We start from the raw sequence: 15658 nt of genomic DNA, 5'->3' as shown, positions 1-15658 counted from the left end.
GGAGAGACAGTTCTTTGGAAAAAGAGGTTTTCCCCCGGCCCTCCACCGGGGGAAGGAGTGGCCCTGCAACCACCTCCTAGAAAGAACTGCAACCCATCTCTGAGCTGCCCGTAACGGGAGCGCCGCATTGCTGCGGGGCTGGTACGGGCTGGGGCGCCTTCCTGCGACTACCTCCACGGCACGGCCTGGGTGAAGGGTGCTGCTAGGGCCGGCAGGGAGTGTCGCAGGAGGGCGCCCTCGGCGGCAAGCGGAATGAGGCAGCTGAGCCGGCGGCTGAGCAGCTGGCCGCGGGATCAGAGCCTCAGTCCACTCTGGGCAGCCGAGAACTCTGGGCAGAGTCCTCGACTGCGCCGCCGAGGAGGCCAGTCTGGGATATGGGGAGTTGAGGAAGCGGGTTCACTCAGCCTCGCCCATATCAACCAGACTAAGCCAGTTTTTTGTCTCTGGACCACATATGTGGACATCACCTGACCCAGGGAGCGTGTGGTCACCTTCGTCGCCCGTAGAGCGAGGTCGGTGGCGGCACACAGCTCTTGCAAGAGCCCTGGACCAGCCCTACCCTCGTGCATTAGCAATGAGCACCCCTGGCCTGGTAGACCTGAAGGATGGGCATAGCATGCAGTGAGGTGGCAGCCAGCCCCGCAGCTCTATAGATCTCTGCCACCGGAGTAGACAAAAACCTACATGCTTTGGGGTGGGTGGGTGCTTAGGGCCGCCACGCCAGTGGAGGCGCTGTGGGGACACAGTTGTGTTGCCACAGAACACTCCATAGGGGGAACCCCAGTGTACCCACTGGCCGCGACCTCATCGAGGGCAGAGAAGGCGGAAGAGGCCGCTGAGTAATCTCATGACCTCTTCATGCACGTCCAGGAAGAAAGGAATTGGGGGTGGGCCGACGTGTGCCGGTGCGTCCCCAAAAACCGATCATCAGCCTTAAGCACCTGGGACATGGCGGAGGGTTCCACACAAGCCCAAATGCTCGCGACTGCCCGGGGAAGCATGGCAGAGTTCTGGTTCAGACTCGGGCAATGCTGGCACACCCGGAGGAGGCAGCACAGCCGAGTCTTCTCCAGCGTACTCACGCCCACCTTGTGATGCGGCGATAGACAAGATTTCATCTGCCGGGGCATCGAATGAAATGCTGGACCAGCCCGCGACCTCTGGCCGGGACTGGTCAGCGATCTCATCCGGATACCACACGGGTTGCAATGTGAAGAGGAGTGTGTGGACCGAGGATAGATCGTCGGGTTAGTTCCACACAGCAGCCTCTGATCACCCTGGCCACCAGCCGAAGTATTCCCTCTTGCAGAGAGAATAGATCGGGGTGTGGATGAGGGGACTCTCTCTCGAGGAGGTCATCGAGTCTCGATCGTTACATTGCGATGGTCATGTCCCCGCAATGAGAACATGACGCATCCACGAACGCTGTCTGTGCGTTTGCCCAAACACATCAGACAGCGTCCGTGCCCATCAGCTGATTTAATCTGTGTATCGCACCCAGAAACACACGGGCGAACTGTCTTTAAAAAGACGCGCCGCGTGCAGCTCTTTTAGAGAGATAAAACTCAAACAGCAGTGTTGAAGCGCCCAGGGAGAGACACACGACTGGCAGACCACTGCGCAGATCGGCAGGCAATATGAAGCTCGCTGGAATTCGCCGTCACACCAACACTTCTGAAGAGTAGCCCGTCTCGAAGAGTGAAGAGAGATGATCTCAGAATGGCTTGTGGAGTGAAGAATGCTCTTGGCTCCGAAAGCGAAAACATATCTGCATGTTGCCAGCTCACTTCCTTTATACCCACAAGGTGGGGCGAAGTTATGCTATGCAAATTCAGCAGACCCATGGCATTTGCTTGCCATTGGCTCGTTTTATTACTGTTCGAAGAGGATAGGCTTCTAAGCGAACCCCATTCGTCGTCATTCGACGTAACTCGAAGTGACAACGAAAGGGAACTACATTTTTTACAGAAACATTTAAATTTTGTGTATCATCGCTCAGTCTATAATTTTTTTTTTGGCATAAGCCTACTTTCGTAACATCAGATAATAAACACAATACCATTTGCAGACATGAGTAATGTTGTAGCAAATCAATTTATTTAAAAATTATAAAGTAACTCACCTTTCTTCACTGAAATGAAGTCAGTTTATTTCATCTTGCATGACAACATCTTTAAACTCAGCATGGAGATACTGGAGGATTATCCATCATTCTTCAGTTTATAATATATTGTGAATACAGATTATCTTTAAAAAAATAAACCTAACTTGAAAAATATTCACTGTAGTAAAAAAAATATGAAAACTCTGTTTTTACCTATAAAGTATCTACATGCTACTTGAAGTTGAATTATATTTGGAAAATATACGTTTTTACACCCGTGGAACAGTTCTTAAAGGAGAACTCCGGTCAATTTTAACATTGAGCTACATTTTTTGTAAATTTGGAGTGCTGTCAATACAGAGAACAACGACAAAAATCAGTGTTGCCTACACCGTGTTATCCTCTTTTTAAAATTTGCACCCTATTGACTTGAACGGGGCAAGTTTTAAACCTGCTTTTATCCTCTTAACATCCTTGATGTGTCATTACAAGTGCCCAGCCATGTTGAGTGATTCCTTCAGAGTGAACACGGTGAATCTGACTGCATTAGATGTGAAAGATTTTAATAAAAAATATGTTTCCAGCAGAGCTGGAGACCTGGAGAGCCCAGACTGTGTTCACATTGCACTGATGGAGTCGTCGAGGACGAGTTGCATTTCTTCATGCAAATATAAAACCATTAGATACACTTACGTTACTCAGACAGCTTGAATTCTACCTGGTTGCAGTGAATGGGTCACTAAGACAAACTCTTGTATGTTTGGGAAAAAATTAAGAGTGTGTCCACTGTCCAGCTGGCAGAGCAAATGTGTTATCATATGAGAATGAGAATGAAAATCAGTCAAAAAAAAAAAAAAAAAAAATCACTGCTATATGTATTTACATTGACATATATATTTTTTTGCTAACATAAATATGATTATTAATTAATTAATTTATATGTTTGTGTAATGTGTTTATTACTTAAAGGCACAATATGTAAGATTTTTGGATTAAATTGGATTATTACCACCCGAACAATGTTATATATTGTGTTGACTTGTGTACTTGCATTATCCCAAATGGCTCCAACAATATTTACATTCAGAGAAATCAGCTATTTTGAACAGTGTACCATCCCGTGTCATTGCGTAGCCTGTCAATCATATCCGTGTTACCCTCGACTTCCGGTTTTACTTACGTAGAAACAAAGGAAAAACCCAAGACACTTTAATATAATCCCCCGATTTCACAAACAAGGTTTAAATAATCCCAGACTAATATGCATGTTTGAGCTGTTTTAACTTTATTTTTCTGATTTTAACATCATGAAAAATGTCAGTGTCATTGTTTTCTCAAGAAAATTTTGCACAAATGCAATGTTTTTTTTTTTCTATGGCACATTTATAAAAGCTATTTAAATGTCTAAATTGAATTGAAGCCTAATCCTGGTTTACCGGTAATCTAAACTCTGTCTGTGAAACCAAGCCTAACTGTGCGTTCACACCGGACGCGAATAGCGCATCAAATTCGTGCCTGCCGCGTCTAGTTTGATGCTTGAACATTTTGAATGCATTCGCACGTCCAAAGCGAAATGGACGCGCATAAAAAGCAAGCGTTTGGAGCGAAATTGACGCACGTCCGAGGCGAAATCCGCTTCTTCTGGGAGAGGCAAGTGCTGCGGGAAATTTAAAAATACTACTGTTATTGTGTCACGAAATGTAGTTTTAAGAGTTGTTCAGTCGAGAATGTAGTTGTTTAAAGCTCAAATCTGTGGTTTGTTTATAAAGATAGCGCCTATTTAAAATTTTTTATCTGACGTTTCGGAGTACCGGGCGCTCGCGCTCATGTAACCCGCCTGGAACAGCCTTACCTCGGCTAGTCCTCCTGACGTTTGCACCTGGTAAACAAGAAATGTTTAAATTCAAAATCTATAGCTTCGGCTCTATTATATGAAACATATAAGTTAAAATACATTAATGACTCGTTATAACGTAGGTCAAACGACTTCTTTAATTAACGTTATGTGAGTTTTTCTTCATCTCATTCAGAAATGTAGCCTATGACTGCAAGTGTTCAGTGTCGTGTCACATTCATAGTTAACATCTGAACAATGTCATTCCTTCTTTCACGCGGGCATTTAGTTATTACAAAATAATTTATTAAGGCCAAACTTAAGTTATTGAGGCCAAACATTTAAAATGACATCGGGCATTCACCCGTTTATCACGTCACTTCACCACGTGACAGCAGCAAGCAGGCTCCGATTGGTTGACGCGGCGCGAATTGATGCAGAAGTTCAGATTTTTCAACTCGGGCAGCAGACGCGAATTCGAGTCAAACGCGTGAATACACAAAAAGCACTATAAAATCACTCGCGCGTAACGCGCCAGACTCTCAATTCGCGCCATTCGAGCGAACTTGACGCGCGAATGAGGCGTATTCGCGTCTACCGCGCCGCACTCTACGCCTAATTCGCGCCGCAGGATTTTTTTACGCACATAACGCGTCTTTGCATTGACTTAACATTGAAATCACTTGCGCCTGACGTGCTATTCGCGTCCGGTGTGAACGCACCATAAGTGTTTTATTAGACAAGTGAGCCACTGTAGGATACCTTTATTGACTGAAAAACTAATCATTTGTTAAATAGCTCAACACGGTTAGTCTTATTGTTTTCTCATTTTTATTTATTTACTGCGAGTAACATGTTAGTACCCAAAAAGTAAATCAGACAACACTATTTTGTCAAGTGGCTAACATAGGATAATGAGAAAGAGATTTATTTGTAGCAACAGTACAGCATTTTATCCATCATACAATGTTTTGAAATTAATTGCATTTAGCAACTCAGCTTTGATTAATGTATTTTAATATCAATCTAGCTTATTGCAGTGTGCAACAAGTGTCTCATACCAGCCACCGAGCTAACGCAGACGACACAAGACGACACATCCCATGATTCCACGCTCACTCACTGTGTCATCAAGCCTACGCCTTTGTTATTGTTTTGAACAAGTGACCTCTAGAGGTGAAACTTACATACTGTGCCTTTAATGCTTTGGCAACATTGTGCTATTCTACACAGTCATGTCAGTAAAGCTAATTGAATGAGAGAGAGAGAGAGAGAGAGAGAGAGAGAGAGAGAGAGAGAGAGAGAGAGGGGGGAGGGGGGGGGGATATTTCAACAACAAAACATCAGTAATCAAAAACACTTTGCCAAAGGTGGAGATACAAATGTTCAATTAAGATAGTTGAACACTCAATGCATGGACAAAACTTGAGCCTTGTAACCTTTGAAAACCTTTTAAAATTTTATTTATATTATATTTTTTTATGTATAATATAAGCTGGTTTGAAACTGAACACTGTTTGTTTGCATTCATATTCAAAACTATTTAAAATACCCACTGTGCTAGTATAATAGTGATCGTTCTAACCATTAATTTAGGCTCAAATCTGTGGCATGTTTAGGTTTCAGTGCTACATATCATTCTCGATAACTGTGAAAAATATCCTATGCCAGGTCAAGTCAAGTCACCTTCATTTATTGCTTTTAACAATATAGCTTTTAACAATATTGTTTCAAAGCAGCTTTACAGTGATAATAGGAAATTAAAGTAACAGAGGTTGTTTTGGCTTTCCAGCAACTCGAATAACGTTATTGTCCAGCTAAAGTTAGTTTGGAATGATTTACTGTCTGTATGTAAATTAATACAGTCACCCCTGTATGTAAGTGGTTATATAACACAAGTCTTGATTTTAGTTAATGTATATTTTCCACTAGCAATCCTTTAGACACATTGATTTTCATCATCCCAATTATGTCAAAATCCATGGGGGGGGGGGATTGTACAGCCGTCCAGAGTATAGGAGGAGGAAGACTCTTATTAATGCCTTTAATGTAAATTGGACTTTGAGGTCAACCTGTTTCCCACATGAAATTTTAAGAATGTCCTAGTGGATCCCTAGCTGCCTAGCTATCAAGCACCATTTGATATCTCAACACCAATATATGGCTGTATGAAACGTACAAAAGTGCATGCTGGCAGCAAACAATTGATTTTTTTTATATAATTAACAAAAACAAATTATTTAAAAGCGGAAATCTTGGGATAAGTGTAGAAAATGTGGTCATATACAACATAAAATAATACAACAAATATCCAATTCTGAATCAGTGGTTATGTCTACTATAACAAATCAAACACCACCAGCTTTCTTTCAAAAAGTAATTTTCTCCACGTGACAAGATTATGTCACTTGTTTTGTAAAAGTGCATATCGATGCATGTTGGTGCAGGTTAAGGGTGTTTTTAAATAGTGTCACTTTTCATATCATACTTTGTTACGGGCTACCAGACAAATAAGACTGTAATCATGAGAATAACAATGCATCGGAAATACATTTTCAATCATCACAAAGCACTTAACACAAACTTGTTAAAACATATCTGTGAAACATTTTTAGGCTATTGGCAAGCATGTCTGGATCTTCAAAGAGAACCTTGTGCTTCAAAAATATGAATTCAAATGATATAACAAAATATATTTTTTCTTTACTTAAATATTAAAAACTAAAACATTTAAAACATGCCACATCACCAGAAACAACAAAAACACAGTTAAAGAGTCAGCTAAAAGCTCTGTGAGCTAAGTGTTGTAAAGAAACACTATATAACTTCCAACCTTTTCCACAACCAAGTTGACCTTTGAGGTTTCATATAATGCAGGAAATAAAAATCTGAAATCAGAAATCTGCAAACTGTTCAATGAAACATGAATCCCCTCAAAAGTAATATAATGCTATATCGCTACAGAATTATCTGGATTATGGTCTACTGGGCACACGTCTTTGAATGCAGTGGATGAGGACAAGGGCAGTTTGGCCAAAAAATATGGAAGATTATGTTTTGTTTGGCTAATATTAGATGGCTAAACTTAGTATGCATCTTTAGACATGAATGCAAGACATTTTTATAGTATTAGAATTAAGCATGAACTCCCAGGCCTACCCTATCTAGGCCTACACAAAGTCATGGAACAGGCCCGTATTCCTTGTTCAAGAAAGGCAGTCATTTGACCAGAACACAAAATTATCATTGAAACATAAAGCTGAAAACTGTCATAAGATAGAGGCTCACTTGTATAAGCAGAAGCCCTTGTGAACATCTCACACTTCAAGTGTTGAGCTCAGGACTCTAATCTACTGTTCAGCTTCCCTTGGCTTGGAGGTGAACTGGCCCCACAGGGCCAAACCCATAACCCAGCTCTGTATCCGATAAAAAAAGAAAACCCAATGCTGTCCCTATGCCATTTTGAATCAACCATCTCAAAAAGGCTACTTCCTAGATTACAAAAACATTCCACTTAGTAAAAGCTTTAATACTAACATATCAGGGACTATTTTTTATAATACTCATAAAACGGTTCCTTAGTTTGTGGATCCTATGGATTCGGAGTGAAAAGTGATATAGCCTGACGATGCAGATTGTGAACTTATAAAACTATTTGTGCTTTCTTTGCTTTCGCCTTTAGACAGGTGTTTCTGGTCCACCCAAGCAGATGGATCTACCTGTCCTGTCGTAATACTTGAAGAAGACTGATCCCCTGTCCGTCCACCCTGGGCCAACAGAACCAGCTCTGATGCACGCTTGGCATCACACCTATGCTCAAGGCATCCCTTAATGCTCGAGCCTTCGCCGACTGCACCCCTGCCGTCACTACCGTTCTTTGCCTTGCTCTGTGTATCCTGAGGGATCTCAGTTAGTGTGGCTCCTTTGCCATGGCCAGAGCAGCGTCTCAACGCTTGAGGCTCGCGCTCAAAGTGCGTGAGCGGAAAATGCGGCAACAAGACGATGTGCTGCTCGAACGTCTGCGGGACCAGAGAGATCACAGAGGCTTGGTGAGGGCTCCTCATTGGACTAGCCAGTGGTGTCTCGTCGATGAAATTAATCACTTCATCACGGCTAAAGCACTTGAAATCGTCCTCATAACGCTCGACTCGTGGAATCTGCTTGAGTGAATGCATGTCCTCTGATCGCCTCCTTTTGCGGTGAGGATGGCTCTCCTCGTGGTAGGATGCCGGGCTGCTCCGACGTCTCTCGTGGCGTGGCAAGCTGCACTGCGGGATGCCAATGATGTCCTCTGTGGAGCCCCAGCGATGCAGGTAAGACGGGATCTGACCGGTGGTCCACATGTCGGTTTCGTCGTGGGAGTATCTTCTTGTAGGGGGCACCTGGAGTAACACACAGACGAATGAAGCAGTACATTTCTAAAAGCACAATTTTACACATCTCTGCCTCCGGCTCAATCTAAAGACACAAAACATGTTCTCAATGCTTTCGCATATCTTAAAGTCAAAATCAATGGAATTTTGTGAACTACGTATAATTGCAACACAGGCCTGCTTTCACTTTAAAGTACTAATATTCATAGATTTTTACCTTTTAATAGGGATGTCCTTTAAAAATGTTTTGAGTACAAAATGAAGTAAATATTATTTTTAGTTTATAATCACTCATTCTTCAAATAGATACTCACATTCCACATTGTTCTGAGAACTACACAGGAAAGACATAAAATTAGTTTTTAGTATTCGAAAGAACTTTTAGTACACTATCCAAAGCAAACAGCACAAGCCTAGCATGGAAGCAACTGGTTAATGAAGGAATGAGACGGCAGTTAACAAAGAAGTCCTATGGATTATGAGCTCTTTACTATACTCTGGCCAGAAGAGGGAAGCAAAGCATCAAAGCAATGCCATTCAGTGTGTTAGTTTTTTTTATTTTTTTTTATTAATAATTTAACAATTTAAAAATACATTTTGTAATAGCTCAGCGAGTAGTTTTATTTAAAAACCAATGCTGATGATCTTAACTGTTTAAATATATTATCAACTAATGCACAACCTTAATTATGTATTAAATTATGATACAGGACCAGCTATTATGAATACTTCAACATTTTTACATTTTGCCATTTTACATTTTTAAACCTTGATACTCAGCTGATTAAAATGATATGTCTATTTTGTAAAAGCTTGTCATTTAAATACACTGCCCACTGATAAAAACATAATTGAGTCTCATATAAAGGAATTACCTCACAATTCTTTGACAGTGTTTAATATTATTGTCTGGAAGCATTTATTGTTCTATAAGCCTAAATAGCTTGACAGCAAAAACAATAGCAGCTTGTACTTCCCAATTATTATGACATTCTGATACTTGATGATGATGATGCAAAACACTGGTGAAATTGAAAGAGAACCTTGATTCTGTAGTCTAATAGAACCAATAATGTTCTAACATAGGCACGTGATTTTGAGGTCTTTATCAATAAGCATCAGTGTTTTTTGCTGAACGTCTTTGGAGCAATTCTAACACACACAATGTTTTATAAACTTTGAAGAGAACTTCAAAAGTTGATTCGTGCAATGTATATAGCAATAAAATCAGCAATGAAAAGCAGTCAAGCACTGCACATTGTCTAACAGAGATTTGGGTAGTGTTTGGCGTACACATTTATGGCATATTCTCCACATTTAACCTCCAAAGTCCAATATTTCATTCCAGTCATGCATATTTTTAATAATTGGTTAATTATTTATACAGAGAGAAAAAAATTATAAAATGTTAAACTGATAATCCAGGCCAATGAAAGTTACATGTGGAGGTTACATGTGAGGGTTTATGGGCAGTAAGTAATCATTTAAATGTAAAAAGGTTAAAAGTTTGAAGTGAAGCATTGCACACCTCTAAAACATACTGGCAGTCTATAATAGGAGTCTATAAGCCTTAATAGTACAATGTCCTTGTAGAAGTGGTTCAATCATGATGGGTCTAGTCATAGTGGGTCATAATATTTATAGCATGGGATTTTTACAACATGACACATGATTAGTCACGTTTCAAATTCAGAGTATTTGAATTTAGTTTTTTTACTTAACTATATTTGCAATGACTTCAAGCTTTTAACTTTAAAGTATAAACTGAAAAGGCATTAGTGGCAGTCATCACATGAGCCCTGCAACAGTAGGCCTAAATCAAAAATACCAAGATACCACTGGGTGAAGAAAACAAAAGTGTTTGTTAGATCATATTTTCCAAACAGTTCTCTCACAAAACAAGTCTACAATTTCAAATATTGATGTCTGAAAAGTCTAATAGGTAAGACAACGGGAATATAAAATGATTCCAGTAAAAGAGGTGATATTATTGTATAATAGTGACTATAAAGGTTTTGCAAATACTGAGGTGGAGGGCCATTGCAACATGCACATTTTTAATTAAAAATAAAGAAAAGATAAATTTTAAAACAAAATCAATGGAAATATACCTGCAAATAGTGCATTTTATCTTCCTGAAGCTCCCTCAATGGATAACCCTGGGAGCCCCCCCTTTCTAAGGTTGAGAATTCGTATTTGGCAATACGGTCTACCGTCATGATATCACCAGCGGAGCTATAGTCAAATGGTCTGTCAAATATTAAGTCCGGATGAATGCCTCCATCCTGGCTGTTTTCTGCAAACGCAGAAAGCATATATATCAGGATTAAAAATCAGTGTGCTCAATATACACAGACAGACAGACAGACAGACAGACGAATAGGTAGGAAAAAAATTCCCTTTTATAGATTTACGTGGTCCGCATTAGAATTGGAGGTCGTAAAAAATGCTTTATTTGAAATCGTTAGCATCCACTAAAGTGTCTTGTACTGAAAATCATGACTGACTGTTGCCATTTACCTATTAAAATTCCCTAAAATTTGTTTTGGTGCAAAAGATTCTACAAACAATTTTTCTTTTCAGAACTTTAAAAGCAGTTGTAGAGCAATGTGAAATGCTGATCTTAAGGCAAAATGGGGGCATACAGCGGGATGACAGATGAGATCAGCTATTAGAACAGGCAGCAGAGCTTAGCATGCATTTGAGTGAGACACAAGTACAAGAAGCAACCCTTATACATACAACTGAGTTGTGTTACACAAGGCAAACCATCTGAAAAGAAGCAGAGCACTTGTAAAATTAAGATCACAAAATCCATTTCTTGCACATATTCCTTATGACTGCAAACTTAGAAATGGTGCCAAATAGCCGGAAGGGTAATGAAATACAGCTAACAGCAAAGTCAGACACTTAACACCTACATTCAGCAATACATCATGACAGCTTCAGTTTACTAATAGTTTATGATTAAGCATATTAATGATATAATTATCATGTGACCTCTAGCTATTTTTGATGGGAATCCATATAAAATCTTTTTACATTTTTGCATTTGTTTTTATGTTTTAATATTTCCGGTATAAATAGTTGCAAACAAAATACCATTTAATATTTTATTGGGTACAGAAAACTATGCGTATAGTAAATTAATATAGGGTCTGAAAGGTTGTAAGAAGCTTCTTTCATATTTACATTTTGTTTAATTATTATTATTTATTTTTTTATGATAGTGGTGGCTAATACAAAGTTACACATTTTATTGTACACTGTAAGAAATGGCAGGATTTAACAGGATTGAACTGAACATATTGAAATGTCCCTTTCAAAGGAACTCGAGCTGCGTTGAAACGCTGCGGGAACGCTCTTGCATGATTGCTTCAAGAAGCACGCATGGAATCAGTCCAATGGCGAGACAGAACTTCATAGGCGGGTGACGTCATCGACCAGGAAACTATAAAGCACCCCTGAATCACAACAGCGCTAGCTTCTGTGCCTTCAGCAAGCGCGCTGTGTGAAACATTGTCTGAAAAAGTGTTTTTGTCTGTCCTTAGTTGAAACTAGGCAGGAGTTTTATCATATATATATATATATATATATATATATATATATATATATATATATACACAGTATATTAACTATAATATGGTGAGCGAGCAACATTATAGGAAGAGTGTACATCCCTGAACTCTATCTCATGGGTGGGAATACACACCAACTATGTGTTGTTTGTTTGGGAGTGAAGCATGCCCAGTCAGCTCTCGAGGGAGCTGTTTGTGAGCATTATGAGCCTCTACCACGCTGCGCTCCCGACGATCGCTCTTTGAGGAGGGCAGTTTGGTTTGCGCTCCCCGCGGCTCGGGTCCCGCTTCTACCAAGGCAGAGCGGCGACTTCAGATGTGGGGTTCGCAAATGGATCTGACAGAGGGGTTTGAGACGGGCCCAGCCCTATCTCAGCCTTCACCTGTCAGATGCAGTGCCTCAGTTCAGGGTTTGGAAGCACGGTCTGCGGTTATTTCCACCTTGTCTGAGGCCCGGTACTGCAACTATCCAGTTCTGAGGAGATGGATGCTGTTAGTATCGGAACATCACTTCACTCATCACTTCAGTCTCCTGCATGTGAGGAGCTTGAGGAGGTGCTCACTCGTGCAGTAGAAAAATTAAGCATTGAGAGTCCAGCTGACAAACAAGAATCTAGGTAGAAAAGTAAGCTCAATGAACGTTTTCTGCCTTGCCGCATGCAGCCTCCATGCCGGTGCTTGCCGTTTTTTCCCTACCTCCACACTGAGGTGTCGAAGTCGTGAAAAAGACTGGTTTCGTACCGTGTATATAGTCCCCAGCTATCTAAATATTCAAATATACATGGGTTTAAACAACACAGTTACGCTTGCGAGCCATCTCTCTCCTGAGTCTGCATTGTCCTTTAAAGCACTGGCATTACCCTCCAAGCCACTAAGAAATACATTGGTTTTGGTGGATAAAGCTTATTCGGCGGCAGGTCAGGCTGTGGCATGCCTGCACACAATAATAATAATAATTTGTTACATTTATATAGCGCTTTTTCTGAGACCTCAAAGCGCTTTTAATAGAAGGGGGGGAATCTCCTCAACCACCACCAATGTGCAGCATCCACTTGGATGATGCGACGGCAGCCATATTGCACCAGAACGCCCACCACACACCAGCTTACTGGTGAAGAGGAGACAGTGATGAAGCCAGTGCTTGAGCCAGTGCTTGAGTTCCTGCAGGAGCACTTCTCCGCAGGGTTATCCCCCTCCACACTGAAGGTGTACGTGGTGGCAATAGCTTACCACGTCCCTTTGAGTGGAGTTTCTCTGGAGAGTCACCCATTGATATCACGTTTCCTTCGTGGCACTTTGAGGCTGAGACCAACAGTCCGCACGAGGGTGCTAACCTGAGACTTGGCCGTTGTATTAGAAGGCCTCATCCTAGCTCCGTTCGAGCCCATTGAAGAAGTTTCTGAGAAATTCATTACTCTCAAAAAACTATCTTTCTTCTTGCTATTTCATCTCTCTAAAGAACTGAAGACATTCAGGCACTCTCTGTTTCTCCCTGGTAAAGTCCTTCCTCCAGGCTATGTTCGTAAGGTCCCTACTAATATTGTTAGACCAATAGTACTGCAGGCTTTTTGTCCTCCTCCTTTTCTGATGTCAGACCAAGAGAAACTAAATCTGCGCTTCCCGGTGAGGGCCCTAGATGCTTATGTCCACAGAGCTGCCCTGTGGAGGAAATCTGAACAATTGTTTGTTTGTTTTGGGTCACCCAGTGCCCCTGGGTGTGTGTGATTCAGGGAACCTTTATATTTTCCTGGTCGATGACGTCACCCGCCTATGACGTTCGGTCTCGATATTAGACTGATTCCATACGTGCCTTATGATGCAATCAGGCAAGGGCAGCGTTTCGACGCAGCGTTTTGAAGCAGCGTTTCAACGCAGCGTTTTGAAGCAGCGTTTCGACGCAGCGTCTCGTTCCCTCTTCAGGGAACTAGGGTTATATACGTAACTGAGGCGTTCTCATCTAGCCAAGTCAGAAGAAAGTAAAAAAAAAAACATTTGAGAAAACCCAGACAATATAGAATGTAAATAAGCTTATTGGCTGATTTTAAGACAAGCTAAGTATTCTTAGCATGAATACAAAGAGTTTAATTTAGATCTTATATTAAATTAATAACTGTTTGTAGACTGGTCTTGTACAACAGTCAAGCAACTGCTGGAGATACATCTTGGAAAGGTGTGACATCATCGCTCAACATAAAAAAAAACTCAACAATGAAAAAAGATAAAACAAGATAAAAGATAAGCTCTGAACATTACAAAACAAACCAAAACAAACTGATAAAAGTCAACCAAAAATAAGCTCAGCAGCACACATAAAATCTATGTCCCAAATGATGCACTATATGCACTTATACACTATGGGCCCTATTTTAACGATCTGAAACGCAAGTGTCAAAGTGCAAAGTGCAAGTAACTTTGTGGGCGGATCCCGGCGCTGTTGCTATTTTCCTGGCGGGATATATGACTCTTGCGCCCGACGCAAATCTAAAAGGGGTTGGTCTGAAGTAGCTTCATTATTCATAGGTGTGGTTTGGGCGTAACGTGAAATAAACCAATCAGAGCGTCCTCTCACATTCCCTTTAAGAGCCGGCGCGCTTGTTCCATGGCGGATCGCTATTATAACGGCGGATTTGCCAGCGCACGCCAGGAGCGGTTCACAGCCGAGGAGGCCGATGTTCTCGTCAGGACCGTAAAACACAGAGAAGTGACATTGGGGATGATGGGAGAAACCCACCCAAATTAGCTTCGGTTAAACAGGCGTATAATTTGGGTAGTAAATGTCTAGCCTAATCTAGATTTTTTTTTTTCTAGATAGATTTTTTTATCTTTTTCACATCTTCACAGACACAACAATGATTTCCCTCGTGTGTTAATATTTTTCCTTGTAATAATGTATGATTTGCAAAAATGAAAACTGCTGCATCTGTTTATATTAGAGAATCAAAGTGGATGCGCGTTAACATTATGGCCAAGCACGCGCCCTTAAAATACCATATGACTAACGCGCAACGCGCCACTGTCTTTAGACTGTTTTTTTCCTGGTCAATGGCGCAATTGCTTTCTAAAACTGGAAAATAGCACCATGGAAGTTTTGCGCCGGAACACGCCTCCTCTTTGCGCTGAACCGCCCCCGCGAGCGCAAATTCATTCCCTAATTTACCGACGTGCGTCTGTGGAGGGAAAAGTCCGCTGTGCGCGGGTGCAAAATAGGAATGATACATGCGTCGGTGTTCAAAGTCAATTGCGCTGGGTGCAAGATAGGGCCCTATGTACGTCATGTATGTGAAATAGTTACGTTGTAATTTTGGGTAGTTTTGCTTGCCCTTCTCGAAATTTCCCTTTATTTTTTCCCTTTTTGTGCTCCATTGCAATTCCCATTCTAAGTGGAACACATCACTGAGTCTTGGATTGACGCAATGGGGAATGCCATCAGCGTGACCAGTGTCTGAAACACGTATGAACTCACGCCAAGTTTTCAATGGCTGATGACAGTCCGTGACATCATTAGTGGAGTGCCCGGAAGTATAAGAGACACACATCATCAGTATTTTTTTTGTCTGTGTGCCTCTGTGTCCCAGGTTTTTGACACCTGAAGACACACACAACCTGTGCATTCTGTGCTTGGGTGAGGAGCATGTGCGTTCAGTGCTCAAGGGCTCTGTAAGAAGATCACAATGTGGAAGCTCCACTCATGCTTGGCCTTATTCTCAAGGGATGTAGGACAAAGATCTGCACCTCGTGGCTCAGGCCCCGCTTTACCCAAGGCACAATG

At 41.4% G+C, this 15658-nt stretch overlaps 1 protein-coding gene across 2 annotated transcripts in view; it reads right to left on the bottom strand.

The window, feature by feature from the left end:
* Window positions 1–5619: 5619 nt before the first annotated feature.
* The window catches only part of gpr153 (G protein-coupled receptor 153), an 83728-nt gene continuing 73689 nt past the window's right edge, over window positions 5620–15658 (bottom strand). Inside the window, exons 5-7 of one of the 2 annotated variants that reach the window (XM_079637382.1) lie at window positions 11054–11083; window positions 8626–8645; window positions 5620–8320 (exon numbers count right to left, since the gene is read on the bottom strand). In XM_079637382.1, the coding sequence (XP_079493508.1) occupies window positions 7517–8320; window positions 8626–8645; window positions 11054–11083 (854 nt within the window). In that variant the 3' untranslated portion in view covers window positions 5620–7516. Of the gene's footprint in view, window positions 8321–8625; window positions 8646–10422; window positions 10608–11053; window positions 11084–15658 lie in introns of both variants that reach the window. The other variant, XM_079637381.1, reaches the window with a different exon arrangement.

Source organism: Phoxinus phoxinus, assembly GCF_949152265.1.
Source record: "Phoxinus phoxinus genome assembly, chromosome: 15".
Taxonomy (NCBI): domain Eukaryota; kingdom Metazoa; phylum Chordata; class Actinopteri; order Cypriniformes; family Leuciscidae; genus Phoxinus; species Phoxinus phoxinus.
Note: the sequence above shows the minus strand (reverse complement) of the source record. Positions and strands in the feature narration are given on the sequence as shown.